Genomic DNA, 24613 nt, shown 5'->3' with positions numbered 1-24613 from the left:
TAAGTGCAGCAGCCAAAAGGCTGTGGAAGTGAAGGGGATAGAAGTGTTCTCAGTGGGGAGGCTCAGAAGGGGGAAAGGGGAACCCTTAAGCATGAGTCTACAGAAGTAGTAGTCATTCAATAAATACATGCGGATTTATTTATAGGGATAAGATGGTTTCCTTGGGGATAATTTCAGGAGGAGGTGCGTTTTATTCATCTGCCATGTCCCTACCGTGACAGACAGGGCAGCAGGTTCTAGGACAAGCTAAAATCATCCCCTATATTAAAAAAGAAAAAAAAGTTACCCCCTAGTCGTCCTGGGGCAGGGGTTAAATTAAAAAAAAAATTTTTTTTTCAGTGATTCCTAATTGTTTTTGAATACAGAGACTTAGGATGGAGTTTCCACTGCGTTCAGGATGAAGGTGTGACTTCTGCGTAGTGTTGGCGGGGGGCGGGGCAGGGGGGAGAAGAGGGTAGGAGTAGGGCCCATGCAGGCTGGCCTCTTAGCCCACAGACGCCAAGATCATGTCTACTGGCAGCTCCTCCGAACTTCTGGCTGTCACCTGCATTGTTACTGTGTCCAAAAGCAGAAGTCGGGAGCGCACCAGGATGTCATGATTTCCCCGGAACACACCTAGAGGGAAGAGAGGAGTACAAGTGTGTAAGGCAGAAGTGAGCTGCAGAGGCTAGGCTGAGGGTGGCAGCTGCAGCAACTGATCAAGGCAGCTGTGGTACAGTGAAATGGAAGGGGTCTGGGAACTGGGGAGCTGGGCTGAAATCCCTCTGAGCCACAGTATTGCCAATTACAAAGTAGAGGAGATACTAACCATCGTTTAAGCTTCTGCCAGGTACAAATGAATTAGCGGACATACAAGGCTTCTACCTGGCACGGGAGAGGCTCTCGTGCATGTTGGCTAAATCTAAGAGCACTGATGGAGGGACAGCCCCTCTATGACAAAACCGCACAGCAGGTGTCTGCCAGACCCAGGGGACTGAGTTGCTTCAATGTGGCCAGAAATGATTTGCTTGGGGTCCATCAGCTGTGAGCAGGGCACTGAAGCAGAGCTGCCTCCCAACCCTGATTATAAATACTCAGAAAGAAAACAAAAAAATCTCTGACTTCCTTTTGTTCACAGTTCTCGGTGTGACGACTGTATTGCCCCCACCCCTTTAATTAATTAATTAATTAATTAAAATGTTTATAATTTTCGAGAGTGAGCAAGCAAGAGAGCGCATATACACGCACACTCTAGGGCAGAGGAGGGGCAGAAAGAGAGAGGGAGACAGAGGATCCAAAGTGGCTCCGCACTGACAGCAGGGGAGACCCATGTGGGGGTTCAAGTTCACAAACCTTGAGATCATGACCTGACCTGAAGTCGGATGTTTAAGTCAAGCAGGCACTCCCTTCCCCACCCCTTTAAACAAAGACTTTAGAGACATCCAGATCTAGAGATATTTACATACAAAATGCTGTATCTGGAATTTTCTTTAAAATAACCCAGGGCGGGGAGTAGAATGAGTGGCGGTATACATGCTGTTAGTTGTTGAAGCTGGAAGATGAGCACACGAGGGTTCATTATACCATTCAGTTTTTGTGTGTATCTGAAAATTTCCATGTTGACTTAAAATTCCATTCCTATTAGAGAAGACCAACCAACCCAGTAGAAAAGTAGAGAAAGGATATGGAAATAATTCACAGAAAAAGAAATACAAATGGCACACACGTTTCAGATGCTTAACTTCATCCAATATGTACGAAATGTGAAATAAAAACGACACTAAGATCCCATTTTTCACCCAGACTGTGAAAAATCATTTGCTAATGATTTGATAATATGCTGTGTATATTACTGATAATACATACTGCGTTGTCCACAGTGTGGGAGGAAAGGCAAACAGTTCCTATGGAAGGCAACTAGAAATTTTTACCAAAATGAGAAATGCACTTTAACCTGGTAATGCCTTGGGAAATTTTTCCTATAGACATCCTTAGGGCACACATACAAAATAAAGTATGTGTGAATGTATGTATGTATGTGGTTATTCACTACAGCATTGTTTATAATAGCAAAAGCCTGGAACACTCTAAATGTTCATCAATATAGGCTAATTCTATAAAATATGGCACAACCATAAAATGGAATATGAGGAAGCTACAAAAAAGTGTGAGTATTCACTTTGGGATGATAAAAAAGTCCTGGAGACAGATGGTGTTGATAACCACACAATAATACGGATATACTTAATGCCACTGAACTGCACACCTAAAGTTAAAATGGTAAATTTTACTTTATGTAGATTTTACCACAATTAAAAAAGAAAAAGAGGAAACTCTATTTTTAATCTAATCTCCACCCCCAACGTGGGGCTCCAACTCATGACCCTGACATAAAGAGTCGCATGCTCTACCAACCAAGCCAGCTAGGCACCCAAGAAAACTCCATGTATTGACAAGATAGATCTGTCAAGTGAAAAGCAAAGTGCAGAACAATGTATATACCATTTACACATAAATATCTGAGTTAAAATAGGGAAATGTATACATCCTAGCTTTCATATCCGTAAAATGACTGGAAGGATATAGTAGCATTGTTTGTAATAACAGTGCTTCGGTGCCTGTTGCAAGGAACTGGATGAGAGGCAGATGAGAGGGTCAGAGGGCATTTCACTACTGGTCTTTTTTTATTATTTAAAAAAAGTTTTTTTTAATATCTTTTAATTTTTTTTATGTTTATTTTTGAGAGGGAGAGGGAGAGACAGCATGAGCAGGGGAGGGGCAGAGAGACAGGGAGACAGAATCTGAAGCAGGCTTCAGGCTCTGAGCTGTCAGCACAGAGCCCAACACAGGGCTTGAACCCACAAAGTGTGAGATCGTGACCTGAGCTGAAGTCAGACGCTCAACCGACTTGAGCCTACCCAGGCGCCCCACTGCTGGTCTTTTTAACTCTGTAAATTTTCAATGCTACGAATTTGAATCCTCATGTTCCCAGTGGGAGCCCTCAGCCCAGGATGCAGTGGCATCCAGGCTGTGAGCTACCCAGGCACTTCCCATCTAGAAATGTTGCTTACCAGCCAGGAGCAACGTGTGGGTATTCTTGTTGTCTGGCACTTTGTCTGACCTCTCACAAGGGTGCATTCCCAGGAATTTCACAATATTGCCCACAGCCTCTGTAGGGAGAAATCGCAGCATCATTAAGCCACACCTCATTTCCCTTTTGTGTCACCACTACTACCCCACCCCCAAAGCCTGCTCTTAAGGGCTTTTTTTTTTTTTTAAGTTTATTTTTTTATTTTGAAAGAGAGAGAGAATGCGGAGGGGCAGAGAGAGAGGGGGACAGAGGATCTGAAGCAGGCTCTGAGCTGACAGCAGAGACCCTGATGTGGGACTTGAATTCACGAACCATGAGATTATGACTTGAGCTGAAGTCAGATGCTTAACCAACTGAACCACCCACGGGTGCTCCTCCCCGCCCACCCCCACCCCCACCCCCCACTGCCTTTTTTGAGTTAGTTTGTTTGTTTAGTTAGTAATCTACACCCAACATGGGGCTCAAACTCACAACCCCAGCATTAAGAGATGCATACTCTTCTGACTGAGCCAGCCAGGTGCCCCTCTAAGAGGCTTTTAATGAAGTGGCATCTGAAGTATATGCTCTAGACATGGCCTTGGATCCCTGGGGAACAAAAGTTGGGAGGAGTGAAAGGGGAGGACACATTTCAACAGTAGCCAAGGATTTTACCTTCAAGTGTCTTGATGGTAGACAAGGTGAATGTCTCCTCCTTCTCAAACTCATCTCCTAACTGATCCCAGGCTGCTTCAAAGTTCAGCATCATGACCTTTTGGATGTGATCAGCGACAGTGACTTCCAGATCTTCCAGCTGGGGAGATGGAGGTGGAAGTTAGGCACATACCTCCAGGGGAGTGAGTTCCTGCTCTGTACACCTCTGGGCCCCTGCTCTGAACTCATTCCCCCCCTCCTTTTAATGTTTATTTTTGGGGTGCCTGGGTGGCTCAGTTGGTGAAGCATCTGACTTCGGCTCAGGTCATGATCTCACGGTTCATGAGTTCGAGCCCCGGGTCGGGCTCTGTGCTGACAGCACAGAGCCTGGAGCCTGCTTTGGATTCTGTGTCTCTCCCGCTCTCTGCTTCTCCCTAACTCGTGCTCTGTCTCTCAAAAATAAATAAACATTAAAAAAAATTTTAGGGGCGCCTGGGTGGCGCAGTCGGTTAAGCGTCCGACTTCAGCCAGGTCACGATCTCGCGGTCCATGAGTTCGAGCCCCGCATCAGGCTCTGGGCTGATGGCTCAGAGCCTGGAGCCTGCTTCCGATTCTGTGTCTCCCTCTCTCTCTGCCCCTCCCCCGTTCATGCTCTGTCTCTCTCTGTCCGAAAAATAAATAAACGTTGAAAAAAAATTAAAAAAAAAACAAATTTTTAAATAAGGGTGGTAGGGGAAAGCTATGTACTAATTCAGAAAGAGCTCTAAAATATAGTACGTGAAAAAAATACAACAGCTTTAAAAAATAAAATAAATAATAAATGTTTGTTTATTTTTGAGAGAGAGAGAGAGAACGTAAGCAGGGAAGCAGGAGAGGGGCAGAGAGAGAGAGGATCTGAAGTGGGCTCTGTGCCAACAGGGCTCGAACCCATTAACTGCAAGATCATGACCCGAGCTGAAGGCGGACGCTCAACCAATTGAGTTCAACCAATGAACTCATGACACCACGATCAAGAGTCACATGCTCCTCAGACTGAGCCAGCCAGGTGCCCCTACACTATGGTTTTAAGTGGAAACTGGAAGGTGTGTGATGTACACAGTGACCTTTATTATGTAACTCCTGCCTACTCCTCCAAATAACTCCCAAGGACCATGAGTAATGTTTTCCTGTTTGTTCATCCTTGGTTTTTACACTTCCCAAGTTTTCTTTTCTTAAAGCATGAATTCTTTTGAGTTTAAAAACGGTTTCTTTCAAAGAGCCAAAACAGCAAGAAAGACGTTAAGTCTAGTTGTTAGCTCCTGGACAGGGTTGCTCTGCAGCCTCGGGCACAAAATTGAGCCTCCCGACATTAGCTTCTTACCACATATTCATCTTCATAGCCTTCATCGTCGGTCTCCCCAGTGGTGGGGTCACAATCCTTGACAGTGAACTTCATCATGCAGCTGAATGTGCAGGCCACTGCAAGGAATAAAGGCTGGATGGTCAGGATGACCCCAACCACAGCGGGGGAGGAGTTCCTCCATAGGGCAGGTGGCCTCACCCTGCTCCCCAGGCCTCTATTACATTATCAGTAGTGGCAACCCCACAGATAGCCATCTGACTCCACAAATCTGGACAGAAGGTACCTTGGGAAAGGGCAAAAGAGTCAAGTCATGGGTCTGGGAGTCCCCTCACAGGAAAGGAAGAAAGAGGAAAGCAGGGGTGCTGCAGGATGGCTAAGCCCATGCCACAGTCAAGTGTCCATTGTCCACGGCCTGGAAAAAGAAGCTGGTGGGTTCCTTGGAAGGAGTGGAGCTGGGATGTTTCCGTGCTTGTTCATGGTAAAATGAAAGAGTACAGGTTGAGGACCAGATAGGCCCAGGTTCTGCCTCTTACCAGCCCCGTGAACTTAGGGGAGTCATTTAACCTGAGTCTCAGTTTCCTTAGAATTTCCTAGTCCTAGGAGTAAGAGCAGTACTCATCCCCATAGGTCTTCTATGAGGGTGAAATGGGATGACATAGGACAAGTTCCCAGGACTCAGCCTTTCTTCTTTAACCTTTCTCAAGGTTAAAATCAAGGAGTTGAGGCTCTCATAGGAGACAAATGGTTGGTGCACAACTGGCCCACCCCATCTGGATCCCAAGGCCTCCCAGAAGACCAGGGTGGGGTCAGGAGAAGGGCTCACCAGCTGTGGGGTCTTCCTTGGGCAGTGCCACCAGCGTGTAGCAGGTCCCAGGCTGGTTGTAGGGTAGGCTTCGGGCAGGCACGTAACAGAGCACTTCATAAGCTTCAGTGGGCTCCATCTGGACTGTGACATTCTCCAGAGTCTGGTCATTGAGTGTGTTTGTGCAGTCAAACTGGACCAGGGAGGAGAGGGATTGCTTAGACACTGCTCTAGGTCAAAGCCCTGCTGCAAAGGAAGAGCCCAGAGGTCCTAACTCATCCCATGGGCCAAACTGACTCCTATCCCGGGTGCCCCTGCACAGGGTCCCTGACCCCACGTTGACACACAGGAGCCAGAGAGGTCCTGGGTCAAGGCTGCAAGACACATACCAGCTGGTGACAAAACCCAGCATCAAGTTGGGCTCCTGACCTATAAGACCCGTCACACTCGGGACCACTCCCTGGGCCCAAGCCTCAGCCCTCCCCACTCACCTGGAACACCATGTGGTCAGTGAAGGTGTGTTTGGTACAGCGGATGACATACTCTGTCTCTGACTCAGTGAGGGCCACAGGCTCAGGCGAGGACTTGAAGAGGAGCCCCAGCCCATGGAACTCTGGCACTGCCGCCAACTGTTCTGAAAGCCACAGGCCACACGTTTACTCAGCCTTTCAATTCTCAGACCAACCTGTGATGGTTTCTAATAAATGCTCATGGCCAATTCTCCAGGGCTTTTACCCTACTGAGATGGATAGATATGTATATACGATGACAGGTTACTCGCTATATCCCAAATATACCGATCATTTTCTCCTCTCGCTAACTTTCCTCAAGCTGTACCACGCCCCATGAATACTCTCTTCCCCTCTGTCTCACAAAAGACCTCAGCCGCAGAACACTGACTGGGAGATCCTCAACGGCCTAGGCCTAATCCATCTGGAGACTCCCACAACTTTAGAAGCTCAGCAAAGATTCTTAGAAAGTAGAGATTAGGAAGACTCTAAGGATGAGATGAATGCTGTTATCGCCCCAGAATCAGGCAAAAGAACGAACTGATCCTACACATTTGTCAGTTAAGACAAAAGGCCAGTACTAGGAGATGTTTCAGATTCAGACTTGCCAAAAACCCCACTTCAGGTGGTATGTGAGTACCTGGGAAGGCCCATCTGTACACCTCAAAGCCAGGTTCCAGCAGTGGGCTGGATCCAGTAGCCCACAGGCCGCCAACGTGGCCCCGTCCAGGTGAAGGAGACATTTGATAGCTGCCTGCACACAATGTCTACCTATGATGGCCTGCGGCTACTGCTCTCTTTCCTATTCTATGGCAGGGGCGGTGTTCCTCAATGGATCACTAGTGTCAGAATTACCTGGGGGTCGGGGCTTATTAAAAACTCAGATTCTGGGCCCATCCTAAATACAGTCTATCAGAATCTTTGGGCTTGGGACTCAGGAATCTGCATTTTTTTTTTTTTTTTTTTTTTTTTAGGAATCTACATTCTTAAGAAATTTTGCCAGCTGATTCTGATGTAAGCTGATATCTGAAGACCACTGCTCTAACATTTTTAACTTGTCTTCCCAAATCAATTGAACTCTATAAGGACAGAAAATGTGCCCTGAGGCCAGGGATCTGGTATTTTGCCCTGAACTTAGAAGGTACTTCATTCATGTTTCATGGATAGAGACAGAAAGTAGGCATTATTATTATTATTATTTGGCTTTCTCCCCCACAAAGAGTTAGGCTTTGTGACTGCTTCAGCCCTCTGCCGCCTGAAGGATTATATTTGATGAATGTGCAGGCAGTGAAAAGCCCAGAAAGAGCCAGCTTAGAAATCAGGAGGCACTTTTGGGCCATTGTGATCATCAGCCACCAGAGTGCTTTTCTGTGGGCATTGATTTCACTGGGATATCAAGTTTCTAGACCTGACACTTAACTACCCCGGGGGATTCTGCTAGAAGCTATCAGTTAATGCCTCTGAGTTTCCAACTCTTCACCGATAAAATCGATACAATAATCTTGCTCACAGGATTGTTGTGAAGATAAATGAGGCAATAAATGTCAGGATCTAGCAAACCTTCTAGAACCGAACAGGTGATCAATAAACGTTAGGTTTCGGAAGACTGCTTAAAGATGAAATTGATACCCTCTAAGAGGCTTAAAAAGAGTCTTCCTTTGAAGCTGGGGCAGAATGGTAGCCTCAAGATACGCACAAGCTAATTCCCAGAACTTTTACCCACATGGTAAAAGGGACTTCGCAGATATGATTAAATTGGATCTTGAGACTGGGAGATTATCCTGGATTATCTGAATGGGCCCAGTGTCCTTATAAGAAGGAGGCAGAAGGCTCAGAGTCAGATTTGAAGAGGCCATGCTGCTAGCTGTGAAGGCGGAGGAAGGGGTCACCAGGAGAGGAATGGAGTCCTCCAGAAACTTGAAAAAGCAGAGACCTAATTCTCCCCTGGAGCCTACAGAGGAAGCTCAGCACTGCCAATACAATGAAACCCATTTTGGACTTCTGCCCTCAGAATTGTAAGATAACTGTGCTGCGCTAAGGCAATAACTTTGTGGTGATTTGCAAGAACAGCAAAGGGGAAGTAATACAGAAGGGAAAGTTTTGGGTGAGGGTGATCCCAGTTACCTCAGGATTCAGATTTTGCTCAATCTGAAAGATGTGTTGATAGAAGACAGGATTCTCAAATGGAATGGGGGCGGGGAGGATTTAATTAATTAACTAATTTTTATAGTTTATTCTCATGAACCGTGAGATCATGACCTGAGCCGAAATCAAGAATCTGATGCTTAACCAACTGAGTCATCCAGGTGCCCCAGCGGGGGTGGTGGTGGAGGATTTAATTTAATTCAACAATCATTGGGAGCTCACTGTAAGAAGGAAGGCACTGTGCTAAGTACTACGATGGAGAATATAAAGGACAGAACCTACAAAGAACCACACAGAACTACTTGAGGGAAGGCGGAAGACTGGGAGTAGAAGTGATGAGAACAGGAGATTCTTCATGAAGGAAGAGGGACACATGTCAGTCCTTCATGGTGGGATTCAGTAGATAATATGGTCTGTCGCTTAGATACACAGCCTCAGCCCTTAAAAAGATGCTAGACCAGAGGGACAGATAAACACCCAAACAAAACCTTACCAAACAATGTGGACTGAAGGCCTCTGGAACCCAAGAAAAAGTATTAGTGTCTTTGGACCCCAACTGTGCTGAATCTGACATCAGGTACCGGCTTGGGCTCCAGGGACCTGAGCCCTCAGAACCAAGGCCAAGGGGCAGCTTTGAGCCAGTTTGATGTGGATCTTAATTCCAGCCCCTGCACTTTCTTGCGGTGCAGCCTTAGGCATATCACTTTCTCTCTCTGAACTTCCAATTCCTCCAATACCAAATGGACCCGATAACTGCCACCTGAGGGTCAAATGTGTTGACTAAAGTACTCTCAGGACTCAGAACTCAAGGGTAAGAACTGTCGTTGATTAGGTCTCTCCTAATTCCCCTGAAGAAAGCAATGACACCCCCACCCCCAAAGCTGAGGAGACCAAGCCCAGTCCTGAGCGCCCCACCAAGCACCGCTACTCACCCTGGAAGATGTCTTCTCGAGTGGCTGCCACTTTCTCCGCCTGCTTGGCGGCTGTGATGGGGGTGCTTTCTGCAGGAGCAAACACACATGGTGACCAACAACTCCAGTAATGGGGAAGTGTGGGGCTGACCACAGAGCTGTTCCTTAGGGATTATAACTTCCAACCCCCTGAGAGAGTGTGAGTACGTGAGAGAGCGAGTGTTTGTGTGCATGTGTCTCCAATCCTGGAGTCAGCCGTAGAAAGGATTAGAAAGGACTGTTCCATCCTCTTGGTACAAGCCCCCCAATCCTGGCTAGGTTTAGTGGCTTCACGGCCCATGCAGACCCTCCAACAGAGGCCTGGACCTGAAAGCCTCTAAAAGGAGCACAGACATTACTTACCTGTTCTCTGCTCTGCCATGGGCGTGGTGGCCAGGGGCACAGACTTGAGGTCAAAAGGTTTTTCCGATGGTTCTAGAGTGTACTGCTGCAGAGCTCTCTCCAGACCAGGGATAGAAACGGTCAGACCTAGAAGCCAGTGGGAGCGAGGCACTGCCTGAAGGCATGACAGAATGAGCAGCCGGAATCCCCCATGGAAGCCTGTGGCCCTGGGGTCTAAGTTGTATGACTCTAGACCACTGAGAAAACCACTTAACACTTTCTGGGCTTCCACTTTCTCATCTGGATCCTCCTTCACAGGGCTGGTATGGTGATAAATGTATACAAGAGTGACTTATATAAAGGACTATGGGAAGAGAGGTTTTTTTCAATGACTAGTGTTTCAGTTCACTGAGCTACTGCCACCCACACTGGTGTGAACTGCAAGATTCGCAGTCTCCTGAGGTCACAGTGATGCCATGAAGTTGCCATGAAAGTCCAGCCCAAAGCGTCTTGCCTCACACTTCCCTACCCAGAGAGGGTGTGCCTGCTCTGGAGTGGGGAGGAGGGCCACAGCTCTGGGAGGGGGCCTAGTCGAAGATAGCCAGGGAGACTCACCATTTAGGATATAGCCTGCGTTGAGGGCCTTCTGCTTCTGCTCCAGGACATTGAGATAGAAAGTGGCTCGGTCCCTTACTTCATTGTCATCGTCCATCACGCACCTGCAGCCAGAAAACATAGTAATCTGTTTTTTGTTTTGTTTTTTTTTAAATGTTCGTTCATTTTTGGGAGAGAGAGAGAGAGAGGGAGAGAGCGAGTGCCCACAAGTGGGGGAGGAGCAGAGAGAGACGGGGGACAGAGGATTCCAAGCAGGCTCTGTGCTTTCATCACAGAGCCTGACACAGAGCCTGATGTGGGGCTTGAACCCACGAACTGCAAGATCATGACCTGAGCCAAATCCGCATGCTCAACTGGCTGAGCCACCCAGGCGCCTTGGGAACCCACGGTAATCTTGACTGTGGCCCCACAGGGGTGGCAGGGGGACACTGCAGGGTTTCATCAGACGGTAGTAAGGGGAAGCAAGTCCCCAGATGAACATGCCTGTGGGATCCAGGCATCAAACACACGGAGGGGCCTATAAAATTCTAGCTCATTACCTAAGAGGTGGCCATATTCATATTCCCCGGGCCCACTCCCTAAAGCCCACCCAGTGAAGGAGGCAATCTCCTACATCCAGCAGCATATGTCAAAGAAGAATTTAATATGACCCAATAATTCAACTCCCAGGCATCTCCTCTTGAGAACTGACAACATACATCACACAAAAACTTGTACGTGAATGTTCATAACAGCATTATTCATGAGAGCCGAAAAGTGGAAACCAACCCAAGTCTGTCAATTGGTGAATAGATAAAATGTGGTGTGCTCATGCAATGAATTATTTGGCCATAAGAAAGAATGAAGTACTGATATATGTTGCAGCATTGATGAATCTTGAAAAAAACATCACAGAGAAGCCAAACACAGGAAAGGTCGCAGATTGTACGACAGCATTTCTAAGAAACGACCATAATGGGCAAATGCATAGGGAAATAAAGTAGATTAGTGGTTGCCTAGGGCTGGGGGCGGGGGGGGAGTAGGTGTTGGGGAGAGGGCAGTGACTACTAATCAATATAGGGTTTTTCTTTAGTACTTAAAAAAAGTTTTTAACGTTATTTTTAAGACAGAGATAGAGACAAAGACAGAGCACGAACAAGGGAAGGGGGCAGAGAGAGAGGGAGACAGAATCCGAAGCAGGCTCCAGGCTCCGAGCTGTCAGCACAGAGCCTGATGTGGGGCTTGAACTCACCAGCCGCGAGATCATGACCCGAGAGGAAGTCGGACGCTTAACCGACTGAGCCACCCAGGTGCCCCTCTTTCTTTCTTTTTTTTTTTAACCCCCCCCCCCGCCCCCCTGCCGTTAACCAGCAAAACAGGCAAGCAGGCACAGCTGAAAACAGCCTCACCAAACTCCATACACTGCAAAAAACCTCAGGGACCAAGGATTCTTAATGCTGGAAACTAACACCCACATTGAAAATACTGTCCTAGCCTAATAGACATTTACTCTGCCCTGTAAACACTATGGATATCAGGTTTCTATTGGCAATAATAGAAATGTTTTAAACTTAGATTATGGTGATGGTCACAACTCTGTGAATATATTAAGAAACATGATGTTAGGGGCACCTGGGTAGCTCGGTTGGGCGACCAACTTGGACTCAGGTCATGATCTCGCGGTTTGTGAGTTTGAGCCCCGCATCAGGCTCTGTGCTGACGGCTCAGAGCCTGGAGCCTGCTTCAGATTCTATGTCTCCCCCTCTCTCTGCCCCTCCCCTGCTCACGCTCTGTGTCTGTCTCTCAATAATAAATAAACGTTAAAAAAAAAAAAAAGGAAACATCTTGTTATACGTTTTATTTATTTTTTGATGTTTACTGATTTATTTTGAGAGGGAGAGTACAAGTAGGGGGAGGGACAGAGAGAGCCGGAAAGAGAGAATCGAATCCCAAGCAAGGCTAGCACAGAGCCTGACGCAGGCTTAATTAATCTCATGATCTGTGAAATCATGATCTGAGCCAAGGTCAAGAGTCAGACACTTAACCCACAGAGCCACCTACTGCCCCAGAATTTTATTTTTTTATTTTAGAGAGTGAGAGAGTGTGAGTGGGGAAGAGGAGCAGAAGGAGAGGCAGAATTTTAAGCAGGCTCTACGCTCAGCACACAGCCTGACATGGAGCTCAGTCCCATGATCATGACCTGAGCCAAAATTAAGAGTCGGATGTTCAACTGATTGAGCTACCCAGGTGCCCTTTATACGTTTTAAATGGGTAAACTGTATGGCTCGCAAACTGTGTATCAATAAAGCCATTTTTTTAAAAAAGAAAGGCATTAAAAAAAAAAGGAAGAAAAAACTCAACAATAGGCACACCTAGGTGGAGGGATTTTTGCATGATATTTTTCCATGCTTTACAACGCTTTCTATTTTTTTCCCCCTACAATCCATTGTTGTATAACCTCTCCCCCGGGGAACACCGTCACCCATCAGGGACCTCTGGCCTATACTCACCTCTTCAGCAACACCAAGATACTGGGTAACATCTCTTCATTCTGGGCTCCAAACTTGGCCAGAGCACTCACAGCGCCTGTGTTTATGAAGCAAATATAATTTACTTAACCCACCTGACAGCTCACGACAGTTCCAGTACTTGGAATGAATCTTTGGGCAGAAGAGGTCCTGAGTGAAGCAGTTCTCAGCCTGGAGGCCCACAACTGCCTGCAGTGCAATGAGTGGCCCTGGGTGGACCTCCTTTGGGCCTCAACTCCCTCAGCTGTTTCAAGGAGAAGACAGTCCCATTCCTGGGTTCCAGGAGCCATTTCAGCACTGACTACGATGTGGCCACAGAAGCTAGCCACACACAGGCTTCTCACCTTCTGTATCCAAATGGCTTCAATTCAGTTAGCCTTTGTATTATATAAATGAGAAAACGACCCATTACTTAATGAATATTAATTGCTGAAAGAGGAAAAATCTGTCCAGTGGGGGCATGAGAAGAACAGTAAATTTAAAGTTAAGAATATGATGGATGCACACTGAAGTGCATACTCACACAAGAGTAAATTTTACAGTATGTGAATTATACCTCAATAAAGCTAACCATTGAAAAAATACCTGAACACTTAAAAAAAAAAAAAAAAAAGCAAGCAAGAGAGAAAAAGTTAAACACCAACATATAGTGAAAGTTAAAAACCAAAAATCAAAAACCAACAATACAAGTCAGAGCTAAGGAACCACTGAACTGGGTGACACGCAAGCATCCAAGATCCTGCCCACAATGTTATAAACCACGGAGCTTGTGAGGCTAGAACACAGAGTGCCTGGGGACTGAGGCTCAGGTCCCTCTGACAGGTCATCTGCTCAAGAAGCAGCAAAGAGCCCCAGTTCAGCCCTGGCTCAGACCCACCTGCCCGGACCTCCTCATGCTCCAAGACCACGCGGTTATAGATGAAGCGGATATACTTGGAGGGGTTGTTGGTCTTGGGTCCCTCCTGGCCCAGGAGATGCAGGATGCGGGTGGCCAGGACGGTGAACTCGCAGTCCTCGATGAACTCGCACAGGTGTGACAGCCCGGTCTCCTTGCTCTCTGTGTTTTCCTCAATGATGCTAATGATGCAGTCCACGATGGCCCGCTTGTACTCAAAGCCGCCCTGCAGTGGGAGGGGTCAAGCTGAGCGAGGAGGCTGCTCTCTCCAGAAATGAGCTGGGAGGCCCAACACCTAACCAGGACCAGGAAGGACAGCAGTCCAAACAGAACATGGAGGTAAGGGACCTGGCTACCTGGGCTCTACCTTATTTTTTGTGTAAAATAAAAGGCCTGGACTGAATGCTCGCTGGGGCCCTTCCAGATCTAACAGTGGACTGTTAAATAGAAACATTTTGTGTCTCGTTAAGAATTTTATTTTATTTTAGAGAGAGAAAAGAGCGCGAGCCAGGGAGAGAGCCAGACACAGGGCTTGATCCCAAGACCTTGGGATCATGACCAGGGCAGAAATCAATAGTTGGAGGCTTAAGTGAGCCACCCAGATGCCCCTCAGATCCCTGATTTTTACAGGGAGAAACTGATGTCTGTTGACAAGACCTGTTATGAGGATAAGACTGTGTATGCTGTGTAGTATCTCCAAAGTACTGGACCCATTAGCTGAAGGCTTCTTAAGTATTAGTGCCCTCCTCCAATCTCAGGAGACCCAATGACACCCAAGGCAAGGGCTTCTTGGTCCAAGGGCCACTCTGTGCTGGGGCGAAGGGGCAACCAGATATAGGGACCAAATCTACTCCAAAAACCCTTTGCTTCTGCTCCTCTGAATTACCTGGTTTCGTTGAGACATTCAAGGAAGGTAGTGTAAGTGAATCACTAAGACACGTGAGAAACAAAAATAGAACCCAATGTCAAATTATTAGCATCAATTGCAGAAGAAACCACGCTGGAGGTCCCAGAATGGCCCAGAAAATTTCTACACTAGGCACCAGTAGAGAACACAGGTTTTCCTGACTCCAGCACAAAGCATCGCCTCAGGGCATCTGCTGTGACTTTAAAGCCAGGGTGGTGAGTCATTACTTATTACTGTAATTACTAGGAATTGGTGCATGTTTATATTGTCAGGTCTGTAGGCACCAAGAAATTCACTTGGCCAACGGGTTGATATGCATACCTTCCAAGAAGAGACTCTTGGCTCCAAACTGAGAATGGAGCTTACAGCCAGGTCACTCCCTGCACCAGGAGACCTGGCATGCCCCAAATGCCTGCTCTTACCTCTTCCCGCAGCATGGTGAACAGGAAATTCATGAGCACGGCATGTTTGCGAGGATACTTCTGACATAGGGCACTGATGGCCTGGACCACCACCACCTGAGTCAAACAGACGTGTATGAGCAGCAGCCCCTGCCTCCAGGCTTGAGTTACTTAGTTCACTAAGTGCCAACCAAGTCCTTCCTTAGGCCCAGCCAGGCCCTGGACCCAGAGGGCAAGGAGGTGAGAGGAACTCCATCTCTACCCTCAGGGAGCACGCGATCCCTGAGCCCATCTAAGTAGGGTAGCAGGCACATCAGTCCCAACAGCCCCAGGTCCAGCCTCTGGGTCCCCCAAACTCTGATTTTCTACTCAGACCTCAGGGTAGGTCCACTGGTCCCTCTCCAGCCTCCCTGTTCTGCTTCTCTTCCTACCTCTCTTCCTACCTTCCTTCCTACTTCCTTCCTTCTCTCCAGCCTCCCTGTTCTGCTTCTCTTCCCACCTATAGGCTGTTCAGGCTCCTCCCTGGGTACTTTGGCCTGGGCCCTCTCCCATTTGCACACGGTGTCTTTGGTAGTCCTACCTCCTCCCGTGGTTTTAACCCACCTCTTCCATGCTACTCACTCCCAAACATTTGTCTGTGTCCGAGCTCAAGCCCAATGTTAGCGAATGTCTACCAGACAACTCCACCTGGTACCCACGGCACCTCAAACTCAACACATCTGCGATCACCATCATTACCTTCCTACCTCCCTCACCCAGGACCTGACGCTCCCTCCTTCCCCAAATTGACCAACAGCACCACCATCAGCCCATACCAGAAAACTAGAAATCTCTGACAACATTTGCTCTCAGCCCTCACTCCATGCCCTGCCACTGGCCTTACGAAGGAACCGTACGGACAAAGACCCCAAGGCTGGATTTGCACATCTCCCAAGGCCAAGACCTGTGAAGAGCGATGTGCCACCTCTTCCACTGAGTCCTCAAGCCCTACCAGGCCCAGGTCAATCCTGGCCTGGGGGCTGGGGAACGTGAGGGAGCAGGCACAGAGCATCTTCCTCATTCCGGGAACGGTGGGTATTGCAGGCATGCCCGGGCACCTTGAACTCATCTGAGATCTCCGACATGAAGGACGAGATCTGCTTCATGAGGCGATCGATGCTGCTCTCGCTGCCAGTCTTGAGGAGCGTGGTGATGGCCAACGTGGCGATGCTGCGATTTGAATCTGTAACCAGGTTCTCTAGGTCCAGATTGCAGGCTGTCACTGCTGACGGATGCTTCATGGCCACCTGTTTTGGGAGGACAGAACAGACATACAAAGGGACTTCCGTCATTCCACTGGATGACTCTGGCCTGGTCAGAGGTCCTGTGGATGGGCTCATCTCGCCATCTTGTAGAAAGCAACTGTGATCAGTGTTACACCTTCTGCAGCTCCGGTCAGGGGCCACGACATGCCTCCAGCTGGATCAAGCACCTCCCGACCCTCTCAAAAGGCAAAGTGCTCATTCTGCCCACCCCTAAACTCTCACCTTATTGAGGGTACGGACAGCAGCATAGCGGAGAGCGGCCTTGGGCGAGCTGCAGAAAAGCTGGAGCACTGTGGGGAGATACATGCCACATGTCAGGCCTCCCTCGCCGCTCGGCAGCTAGAAAAGCTCAGGCCTCCGGGGAAGGGTCAGGCAGGGCATGGGGGGTACATGAGGGCTATGAAGCTGTTCTGACCCAAACCGTCTGCTCAGCTCATATCCCTGCTGGCACCCTCACCCCAACCAAGGAAAAGAGCTCACGAGCAGAGAGGCTTTAATACGCTTATGAGAGCCCAGTGGATCTCATGAATGACGGCCGCTACTTACTGAGCACCTGCTATGTGCCAGATGTTGTGCTAAGGAGCTGCTGTGCCTTGTCTGATTGGTTTCTCACAACCCCACAAAGCAGCTATTATTATTATCCCCACTTAACAGATACAGAGACTGAGGCACACGGGTAAAACAACTCAAGTAACTCTAGGTTAGGTACCAGTAAATGGCAGAACAAGGATTGAAATCCAGGACTACCCACACCTGACGCCTGAGTCTTTTACCCAAAGTAAAACTCCACTCCTCTCTTCTGGGGCATGCATGCAGACCAGCAGAATTACCTCAGCCCTGCCTTAAACAACTGCCCTGGTTCCTATCGTACATGGTTGCATGTCAGGCAGCAAAGCCTTCCGTGTGCTTTGGCTCTAGGGAAGCCAGGACTCTAACCCAGGCTATCGGGCTCCAGTATCCAGGCTTTGAATGACCCCTCTGAATTGCCTTCTCCTTTGCCTGAGATAGCCTGGCCCCTAGCGAGCATTATAAAACCTGGTTTTATAAATTTTGGGTTCTTCCACCAGGGCCTCTTGCCATCACTAGCCAGCCCAACAGGCTGTAGCATGGATCTGAACCCCATCTCTGCCTCTTAGTGGCGCCCCAGCCTCTTTAATGGTAAGATGGAACTCAAAGTACCCAAACGTGATGAGTGTGAGAGACCCTGGCACAGCGTGCCTGGCACCAAATGGGTACTTACTAGGTCCTGATTCCTCTTCTTAACCCCCCAACGTGGCCTATCTGAGGGCATTTTCTTTCTTTCTTTCTTTGTTTCCTCCAATCCCCCAGCCCAGGGCCCAGTTCCCAGCAGGCACGGAAGTGTGGGGCCGGGGCGAAGGAGGTGTGTAACCTGACACAGCGGGGGCCAGCTCTTTGGCGCTGCAGCCTGGCAGGTTGACGATGGCCGAGGCGGCTTCGTACACCACCATCTCGTGCTTGTTGCGCAAGCAGCTCTCAATAAAGTCGAACAGAGGGCTGTCACGGCTACAAAAGGACACGGGTGGCAAGAAGTTGGGGATGGCCCAGCGCAGAATAGGGTGCCATCTGGCCAAGGGGGACAAGAGTCATTTGTTACCTGCCATCCTCTTCTTCCAGCTGTTTGCTGGCCACCCGGATCATCATGCAGTAGGCAAAGGGAGACTTGAGGCCATGCCGGGTGAACTTGCTGATCATCTTATTGACAGCCAGGCGGTCGTTCTTCCGCACGTGGTACAGGAGCCCCAGAGCATGGTACTAGAGAGCGGGGGGTCGTGGCAGAGTACAGGTGCGTGAAGCCCAGGTCTACCAGCTGTGTGGCCCGAGAGAGGCCTCTGCATCTCTCTGGGCTTCAGCCTTCTCGTGTCTAAGATGGGCATCACAGTAGCTACCTCGCAGAGTGGCTGTGACAATTTCCCCAGATGCTCTGTACGGATGGCCCCGGGACAATGCTCACCACACCACGTGAGTGTTGTGTGTAGTCTAGCTCCTGCCCTCAAGTTCAGCAAGGGCCCCGACAGGCATCATGAGTACAGATGTGGAGGGGACAACAGAGACCACAGTGATGAAAGAATGGAAGACCAGGTGTCCTTCAACAAGAGAAAGTGGGTGCCAGGCCCTGAGCATGGACAGGTGTTATAAGGTGCCATGCAGCACACCTCATACAAGACCTTGTAGAATTAAACCTTACGCCACCCCTGAAGGTAGATATTCTTAGTCTCACTGAGTTGCCCAAGGACACATGGCTGGTACTGGCAAAGCTAGGTCTGGAGGGCCCAAAGTCAAGGGATTACCCTTCTGGAGATATAAGGTACACAGAGTTATTTCCTGTTCTCTCTGCTCTTTTTTGTTTCTTTACCAGGGTGGCATTCAAGGGCTAAGTCATGCGACTGTGGGTGCCTTGTATGGGAGAGCCTTCTCTGACACTGGGAAAGATCTTGAGGGGCCACGGCTGGCCCTGGAGAGGAGAATCGGCACAAGGGGTGAGGAGAAAGAGAAGAGATAAACACACAGGGGGCGCCTACAGGTATGCACCCGACAAGTCAGATGTTCTAGATGCTCTTTCATATTATCCTCACGGCTTTGTGAGGCAGAAACTTTCATTCCCATTTTATAGACAAGGAAACTTGTCTTACAGAGATAAAAGGAATTTCTGGACTAGGTCACTGAAAAAGTGTTAAGTAGCTGAAAGCCCCACCAAGACATTTACATGCGTCACTAAAAAAGCCAGCTCGGCAAAGGCTCTCTGGCTGCCTGGGCCAAGTTTGCTATATCTCATATCCCAAAATACAACTCAGCTTGTTATCAGACACTTGAATATTTTAGTTCCAGCCGGTAAGGAGATCATAACTTAAACCATCCCAAGTGGTACCCTGGATCGTTTCCCCAAACCCCCAAGTCTCCCCACAATCCAGTGACAAATGATGAAAGCCTGCTCCTGCTAGAGGACACCAGGATCTCTGGGGTGAGCGTCCATTTCTGAATCACCAGTCCCAGGTCATTTGCCTAAGAATCATCAATATCATTGCTCTGCTCACACCTCACCTGGACCATGATGTTATCACTGGACGCCGCCTCCTGGGCCTCATTCACCCAGCGCTTGACCACGTCAAAGCTGCACTTCAGTAGGTGCTAAGGGAAACAGGGCACATTAAGAGGCGGGCAGACAGGGTGCCCTGCCATCATGCCTCCTGGCCCTGGCTCACAGTTCAGTCCAGCTCTGGGTCTTCCCTCAAACATGGCCCAGAGCCTCTCCGTTGTCCTGGTTCTCTTGACACAGCACACAAGGACGGCTCCCACCCTCACTCTCTGCCCTGGTGGCAGATCTCCCACGAGGCCCAAACTCCCCACAATCTGTCACCCCAAGGGATGGGTCAAGAGTTCCCCAGGCACTCTTCACTGAGAAGGTGGGTGGGACTCTCAGATCTGGGAAGGGATATAGAAACTTTCTTTTTCCTACTGAAAAGCAACTCTGATATTTTCTTCAGTTTCCCAATCTGATGCCCAGGCCCCAGCCACAGGGTCCCCAGCTACATACCAAGGAAGACACCAGGGCAGAGCTGGAGACACTGGGCACCTTGTCCACGATGGCCTGTTTCATGTAGCGCTCAATAGCCTGCAGCATGGTGCTCTGTGGGGACAATGAGTGGGGCAGAAGGGGACCCAATCAATCCTTGGCAACCGTCAGGAGTGCAGGTGATGGGTGGGGAAGAGTGGGGACAAGAAGGAAGGAAGCAAACCTGTTTCTTGTGAACCTGCACCCTACCCTCATCCCCACACCACCTGGCTCAGTGCTTTGCTCAGGAGACGTGGGACAACCTAATGCATGCACAGAGGATCATGACTGAGCCTTGCCCAAGAAGCAGGGAAAAAGAGGAACAGCTCAGCAGGGGCAGCAGACTCACATCAGTGATCTGGCAGAGGGCACGCACAGCCGGGCCACGGTAGTTGTCTTCTTTCCCAGTCATGTCCTTTGTCAGGCTGTGGGAGGGGAAGGCATTGTCCGCGCAGGAGCATGGCCTGTCCTCCCCAAGCCCTTCTCCGCACCCTCTCCTCCCTAGCTCTAGTCACACCCCCTTGTCTGGACTACTACACGAGTGTAACTAGCGTTCTTGCTGTATTCTTACTCTTTCCCGGTCAAACTCCAAGCAGCAACAGGAGAGATTTTTTGCAAAACTCCAGACTCTGGGGCGCCTGGGTGGTTTAGTCATTAAGCATCTGACTTCGGCTCAGGTCATGATCTCGAGTCCCACATGCATGAGTTCGAGTCCCACATCGGGTGAGCTTGAGCCACGCATCAGGTGAGCTCGACCCCCACTTTGGGTGAGTCCCTCTCTGTCCCTCGCTCACTTGTACCCCCCCCCTCCTCAAAAATCAATCAATCAATCAATCAATCAATCAATCTCCAAATGGACCAGGTCACTCCCCTGCTTGGATTAAAACATTCCCAAGGCTTCCTACTGCCCATTACCATCAAGCGTAAACTCCTTAACAGAGACTCTCCTCTCCGGGCCTTGACATCTGCTATTCCCCTCAGCCTAGAGTACTCCTGGCCCTCTCCATCTCTGTCCTGCTATTAATAAGCATTTTCGGAAGAGATTAGTTTTCAGTGGCTTCTTTCATTCTTTTCTTTTTTTGGGGGGGGGGGGATATGGAACACTTCCCGAATTTGCCTGTCATCCTTGTGCAAGGGTCATGCTAATCTTCCCTGAGTTGTTCCAATTTTAGTATATGTGCTGCTGAACTGAGCACTGTCCTGCTATTTCTTGCTCATCCTTCAGCACTTTGCTCAGACAGTTCTAGGGGGCCTTTCCTGATCCAAATTCAAGTTGTATATCCTTCTGGTCTGTTCTCACAGCCTATCATACTTCCCCGGATAAACTCTGTTATATATTCTAATGCCTGTCTCCTTGGTTGTTTCTCTGGGACTGCAGAGGCCATGTCTACCTTACTTGCTGCTAGCTTCCCAAAGTTATGCACAGGGACTGGTAGATGTTCAAAAAATGCTTTCTAAACCAACCTACAATGGAATGTATAGCATCTCCCCACCCCCCATAAACTGTGGCAAGAAAAGAACTGAGCTCCAGTTCTTTTTTTTTTTTTTAATTTTTTTTTCAACGTTTTTTATTTATTTTGGGGACAGAGAGAGACAGAGCATGAACGGGGGAGGGTCAGAGAGAGAGGGAGACACAGAACCGGAAACAGGCTCCAGGCTCCGAGCCATCAGCCCAGAGCCCGACGCGGGGCTCGAACTCACGGACCGCAAGATCGTGACCTGGCTGAAGTCGGACGCTTAACCGACTGCGCCACCCAGGCACCCCCTGAGCTCCAGTTCTTAAGGACAAGGATTATATTTTAGACACACCTTTCCCCTGAATAACTCAGTCTAACACAGAAACCAGTACTTGGGAAGTGAACCTGTTTGTATACCCCCTGCATTCTCTATGTCTGTTTTTCTTGTGTTCTCTCTTGGCACTCACTAAAGTCTTTTGTAAGCTCCACCCTGGCTCAGTTGACTGAGAGGAATCAAGGCAAGGAAGGGTTTGTGCGTCAGGTAAGGCTAGGGAAACTGCACACTCTAGAGTGCCATGGAGGGGCAGCAGTAACTGAAAGGTGAGGGAGACAGAAGAGGAAGGGGCACCTGACATTATGTCAAACAAAAGTCTCATCACCTGATACACATGAGTAAAAATGGCTTCTGTGTCAATGGCACCCGTCAAAGGAGCCACACACAGACCCGAAGACTCACCTGCTGGTAACAATAATGACATCCTCCGCAATGCAAGACATCTCCTTGATGGTCAAATAGCACATCCGACGGAGTGTGGGCTGGGAAAGAGAGAGGAAAAGCCTATGACCACTGACTCAACATGAAAGCCAAGGTCAGGAAAACTCCAATCCACACAAAGGTAGACCATACTGACTGTGGGCACTTACATCGTTGGACTGAAAGAGCTTGGTCATGGCAAAGAAGGCCTCGGTTGCTTCGGTGGTCCCTAGGTGCTCCCCCTGTTTTAATAAAAAACGAAGTCTCAGCTTGGGACAGAGAGGCCAGAAGGCTCTTCCTGCCAGATCAGCCCAGGTCACATCCACAGACCCTACAGAGGCTCCATCAAGGGCAAACACATCAGAGTTAGACCCTGAGGGAACCCAGAGCTGGGCTATATCCACACAGGAGCTATCAAATACCCTAAGGGCTATGTGACTTATGCTAACGCCCCCAACAACTCCCAGCACCATGTTCCCTGCCCCCAAACTTCACTCTCTTACCTGGTTTATGAGGTAAAGGATCTTGGTGAGGATGTGGGCACATTTTCGAGGGTTGATGGGTGTCTCGTTAAATACACGGGCCTAAAAAGAAGCAACCAAGAACATTACCTTCTGACTTAGTTTATTTCCCTTCCATTGACTGCCTCTCAAGTACATTCAAGCTCTGAGAAGTCCCAGGGTAAATAAATACATTTGCCTGGATAAGCTTATTTTCATAAGGAAAGTTTTGTTTTGCTTTCTCCCTAATTCATCTATTAAGAACTCCTGAAATCTGCCCTAAATATCAATTAGGGACATGCTGACTTACTAACAGATACTCAATAAACATGTGTTACCTGGAAAGAGAAACACAGAACAACAACAATTGCAAGCATATTGAACTCTCTCCAGGAGCAAAGCGTTCCTGTCTTTCCGGGAACAGGTTTTTCTCCCCTACTGTTCTTTAAACCATAGTATTTTGAGCACGTTGACTGTGAACACTTGGAATGGCAGATGACAAATGACACTTGCCTCCTGGAGTACTGCACTCTTCTCAAGATGCTGGAATGGGTTGGAGCCTCCACCTAAAGTCAGAGAACGGAGAAGAGTGAGTATAGGTTGTAAGCCTGAATTGCATATACAGAGACATAGAGAAGGGAAAGATGTCATTACCGTCTGCTTAGTCAAGTTCAAACTACTCCAGAATGGCAATCAAAGCTCTACAACCTGCATATAGGTCCTACCACTCTACCTCAAACCACTTCCTTAAGTCACCTAGCAACCCTGATATAGTCCTCTGTGCCTCTCATAGCATCATGTCTTGCATTCATTTATGCAACTTGTACTTAACTGAATCCCTTACAATATGCGGGAACCATCATCTAGTGACTAGGATTTCTTCACAGCAAATGTCACATTTGTAATTAATTGTATGTGTCATTATCTGGTTGATGTCTATCTTCTCTGACTTCGCCTGTGACCATTTTAATGTTCCCAGCTCAGGCACTGAGTGTCTCATTTGTTCCACTGCAGTATCAGGACACAGTACAGTGCCTGGAATACTGTAAGCGATCAATACATATTTGCTGAGTAGTTACATTAAAGAGGGTTCTCAGCGCAGAACATTGGCTCCACAGATTATGCCCCATTTGGCCAGTAGCAACGCAGCCCGGCGAATCCCAAGAGGTCACCCGGCGAAAGTCACAGTGGTTCACCAGGCCCTGCCCCTTCCCCTGACAACTGGGGAAACCGAGGCCCACAGGAGAGTGACCCTCCCAAGGTCACCGAGCGAATCGTGGTCCGAACTTACGAGTGGGGGCAGCGGAGCATGCTCGGGCACTCGGAGGCCCGCCGCTGACCAGTTGCGGACCTTGGAATAAGCCCCTGCCCCTCACTGAGTCTCGGCTTCAGGTCTAGGCAGAGGCCCCGAAAGAGGCACCCAAGGAGGGTGCAGAGAGCCTGTAAGAGGGTCCAGCCTCCCCCAAGCCTACGCCCTCTCACCCGATTCCTCGTCTTTCTTATCAAATTTCTTCAGCATGGTGGTGCTGGCGGGGCCCAAAGCAGCAGCCCTGCGCTAGCCGTGTTCAGCGAGCAGGGGTTGTCCGGCAGCGGTTCCGCACAGACCACTTCCGGCCGGCCACGTCGCCCGGATCTCCGCGCAAGCGCAATCCGCGCTCTGCGCATGCGCACACTCTCCGTCGCTGCGCCCGGCGTTAACCTTTTCCCTGCCGGGGAGGGGCGGGCCCAGGGCTGGGGGCTCGGGGGGAAGGGCGGAGGCGTTAGACTCGGGGCTGACCACCCCAACTCTGCACCTTACGTCCTCCTTATCTGTGCAATGGGAGCGGTCGTTCCTGCCTCACTGCGTTGTGGCGTTATTTTAAAGGGGCTTTCGAAGGTGAGGCCCTCAGTAGACACCCAATTGTTACCTGTT

General features: G+C 48.9%; 1 protein-coding gene and 1 non-coding gene across 3 annotated transcripts; both read right to left on the bottom strand.

Annotated features, from left to right (window-relative positions):
• Window positions 1-115: 115 nt before the first annotated feature.
• Window positions 116-24370, bottom strand: COPG1 (COPI coat complex subunit gamma 1). 2 transcript variants are annotated; one of them, XM_043588259.1, is made up of 24 exons: window positions 24184-24370; window positions 23215-23267; window positions 22705-22785; window positions 22372-22443; window positions 22184-22263; window positions 20340-20415; window positions 19973-20065; window positions 19480-19566; window positions 18035-18192; window positions 17810-17943; window positions 16642-16709; window positions 16213-16401; window positions 15137-15232; window positions 13790-14033; window positions 12895-12970; window positions 10406-10509; window positions 9812-9937; window positions 9431-9499; window positions 6336-6478; window positions 5866-6037; window positions 5061-5158; window positions 3722-3860; window positions 3051-3149; window positions 116-615 (listed from the first exon to the last, which is right to left on the bottom strand). In XM_043588259.1, exons 1-24 carry the CDS (start codon window positions 24218-24220, stop codon window positions 485-487), a joined length of 2625 nt encoding a protein of 874 aa, XP_043444194.1. In that variant the 5' UTR covers window positions 24221-24370; the 3' UTR covers window positions 116-484. The 2 variants fall into 2 exon arrangements, with proteins under 2 accessions (XP_043444194.1, XP_043444196.1); XM_043588261.1 differs by lacking the exons at window positions 23215-23267; window positions 24184-24370 and adding an exon at window positions 23040-23166.
• On the bottom strand, window positions 21080-21186 carry LOC122488784. The gene has a single exon (XR_006298707.1). It is a non-coding gene; the product is annotated as a U6 spliceosomal RNA (small nuclear RNA).
• Window positions 24371-24613: the final 243 nt, after the last annotated feature.

The sequence above is a fragment of the Prionailurus bengalensis genome, chromosome A2 (assembly GCF_016509475.1).
Source record: "Prionailurus bengalensis isolate Pbe53 chromosome A2, Fcat_Pben_1.1_paternal_pri, whole genome shotgun sequence".
Lineage (NCBI taxonomy): Eukaryota > Metazoa > Chordata > Mammalia > Carnivora > Felidae > Prionailurus > Prionailurus bengalensis.
Note: the sequence above shows the minus strand (reverse complement) of the source record. Positions and strands in the feature narration are given on the sequence as shown.

Coding starts and splice junctions, on each gene's coding strand:
- COPG1 (XM_043588259.1), bottom strand. CDS start 24,220: ATGCTGAAGAAATTTGATAAGAAAGACGAGGAATCGG. Junction 16,402..16,641: donor CTGTCCGTACCCTCAATAAG/GTGAGAGTTTAG, acceptor CTCCCAAAACAG/GTGGCCATGAAGCATCCGTC. Junction 9,938..10,405: donor CGCAGGCTATATCCTAAATG/GTGAGTCTCCCT, acceptor ACTGGCTTCTAG/GTCTGACCGTTTCTATCCCT.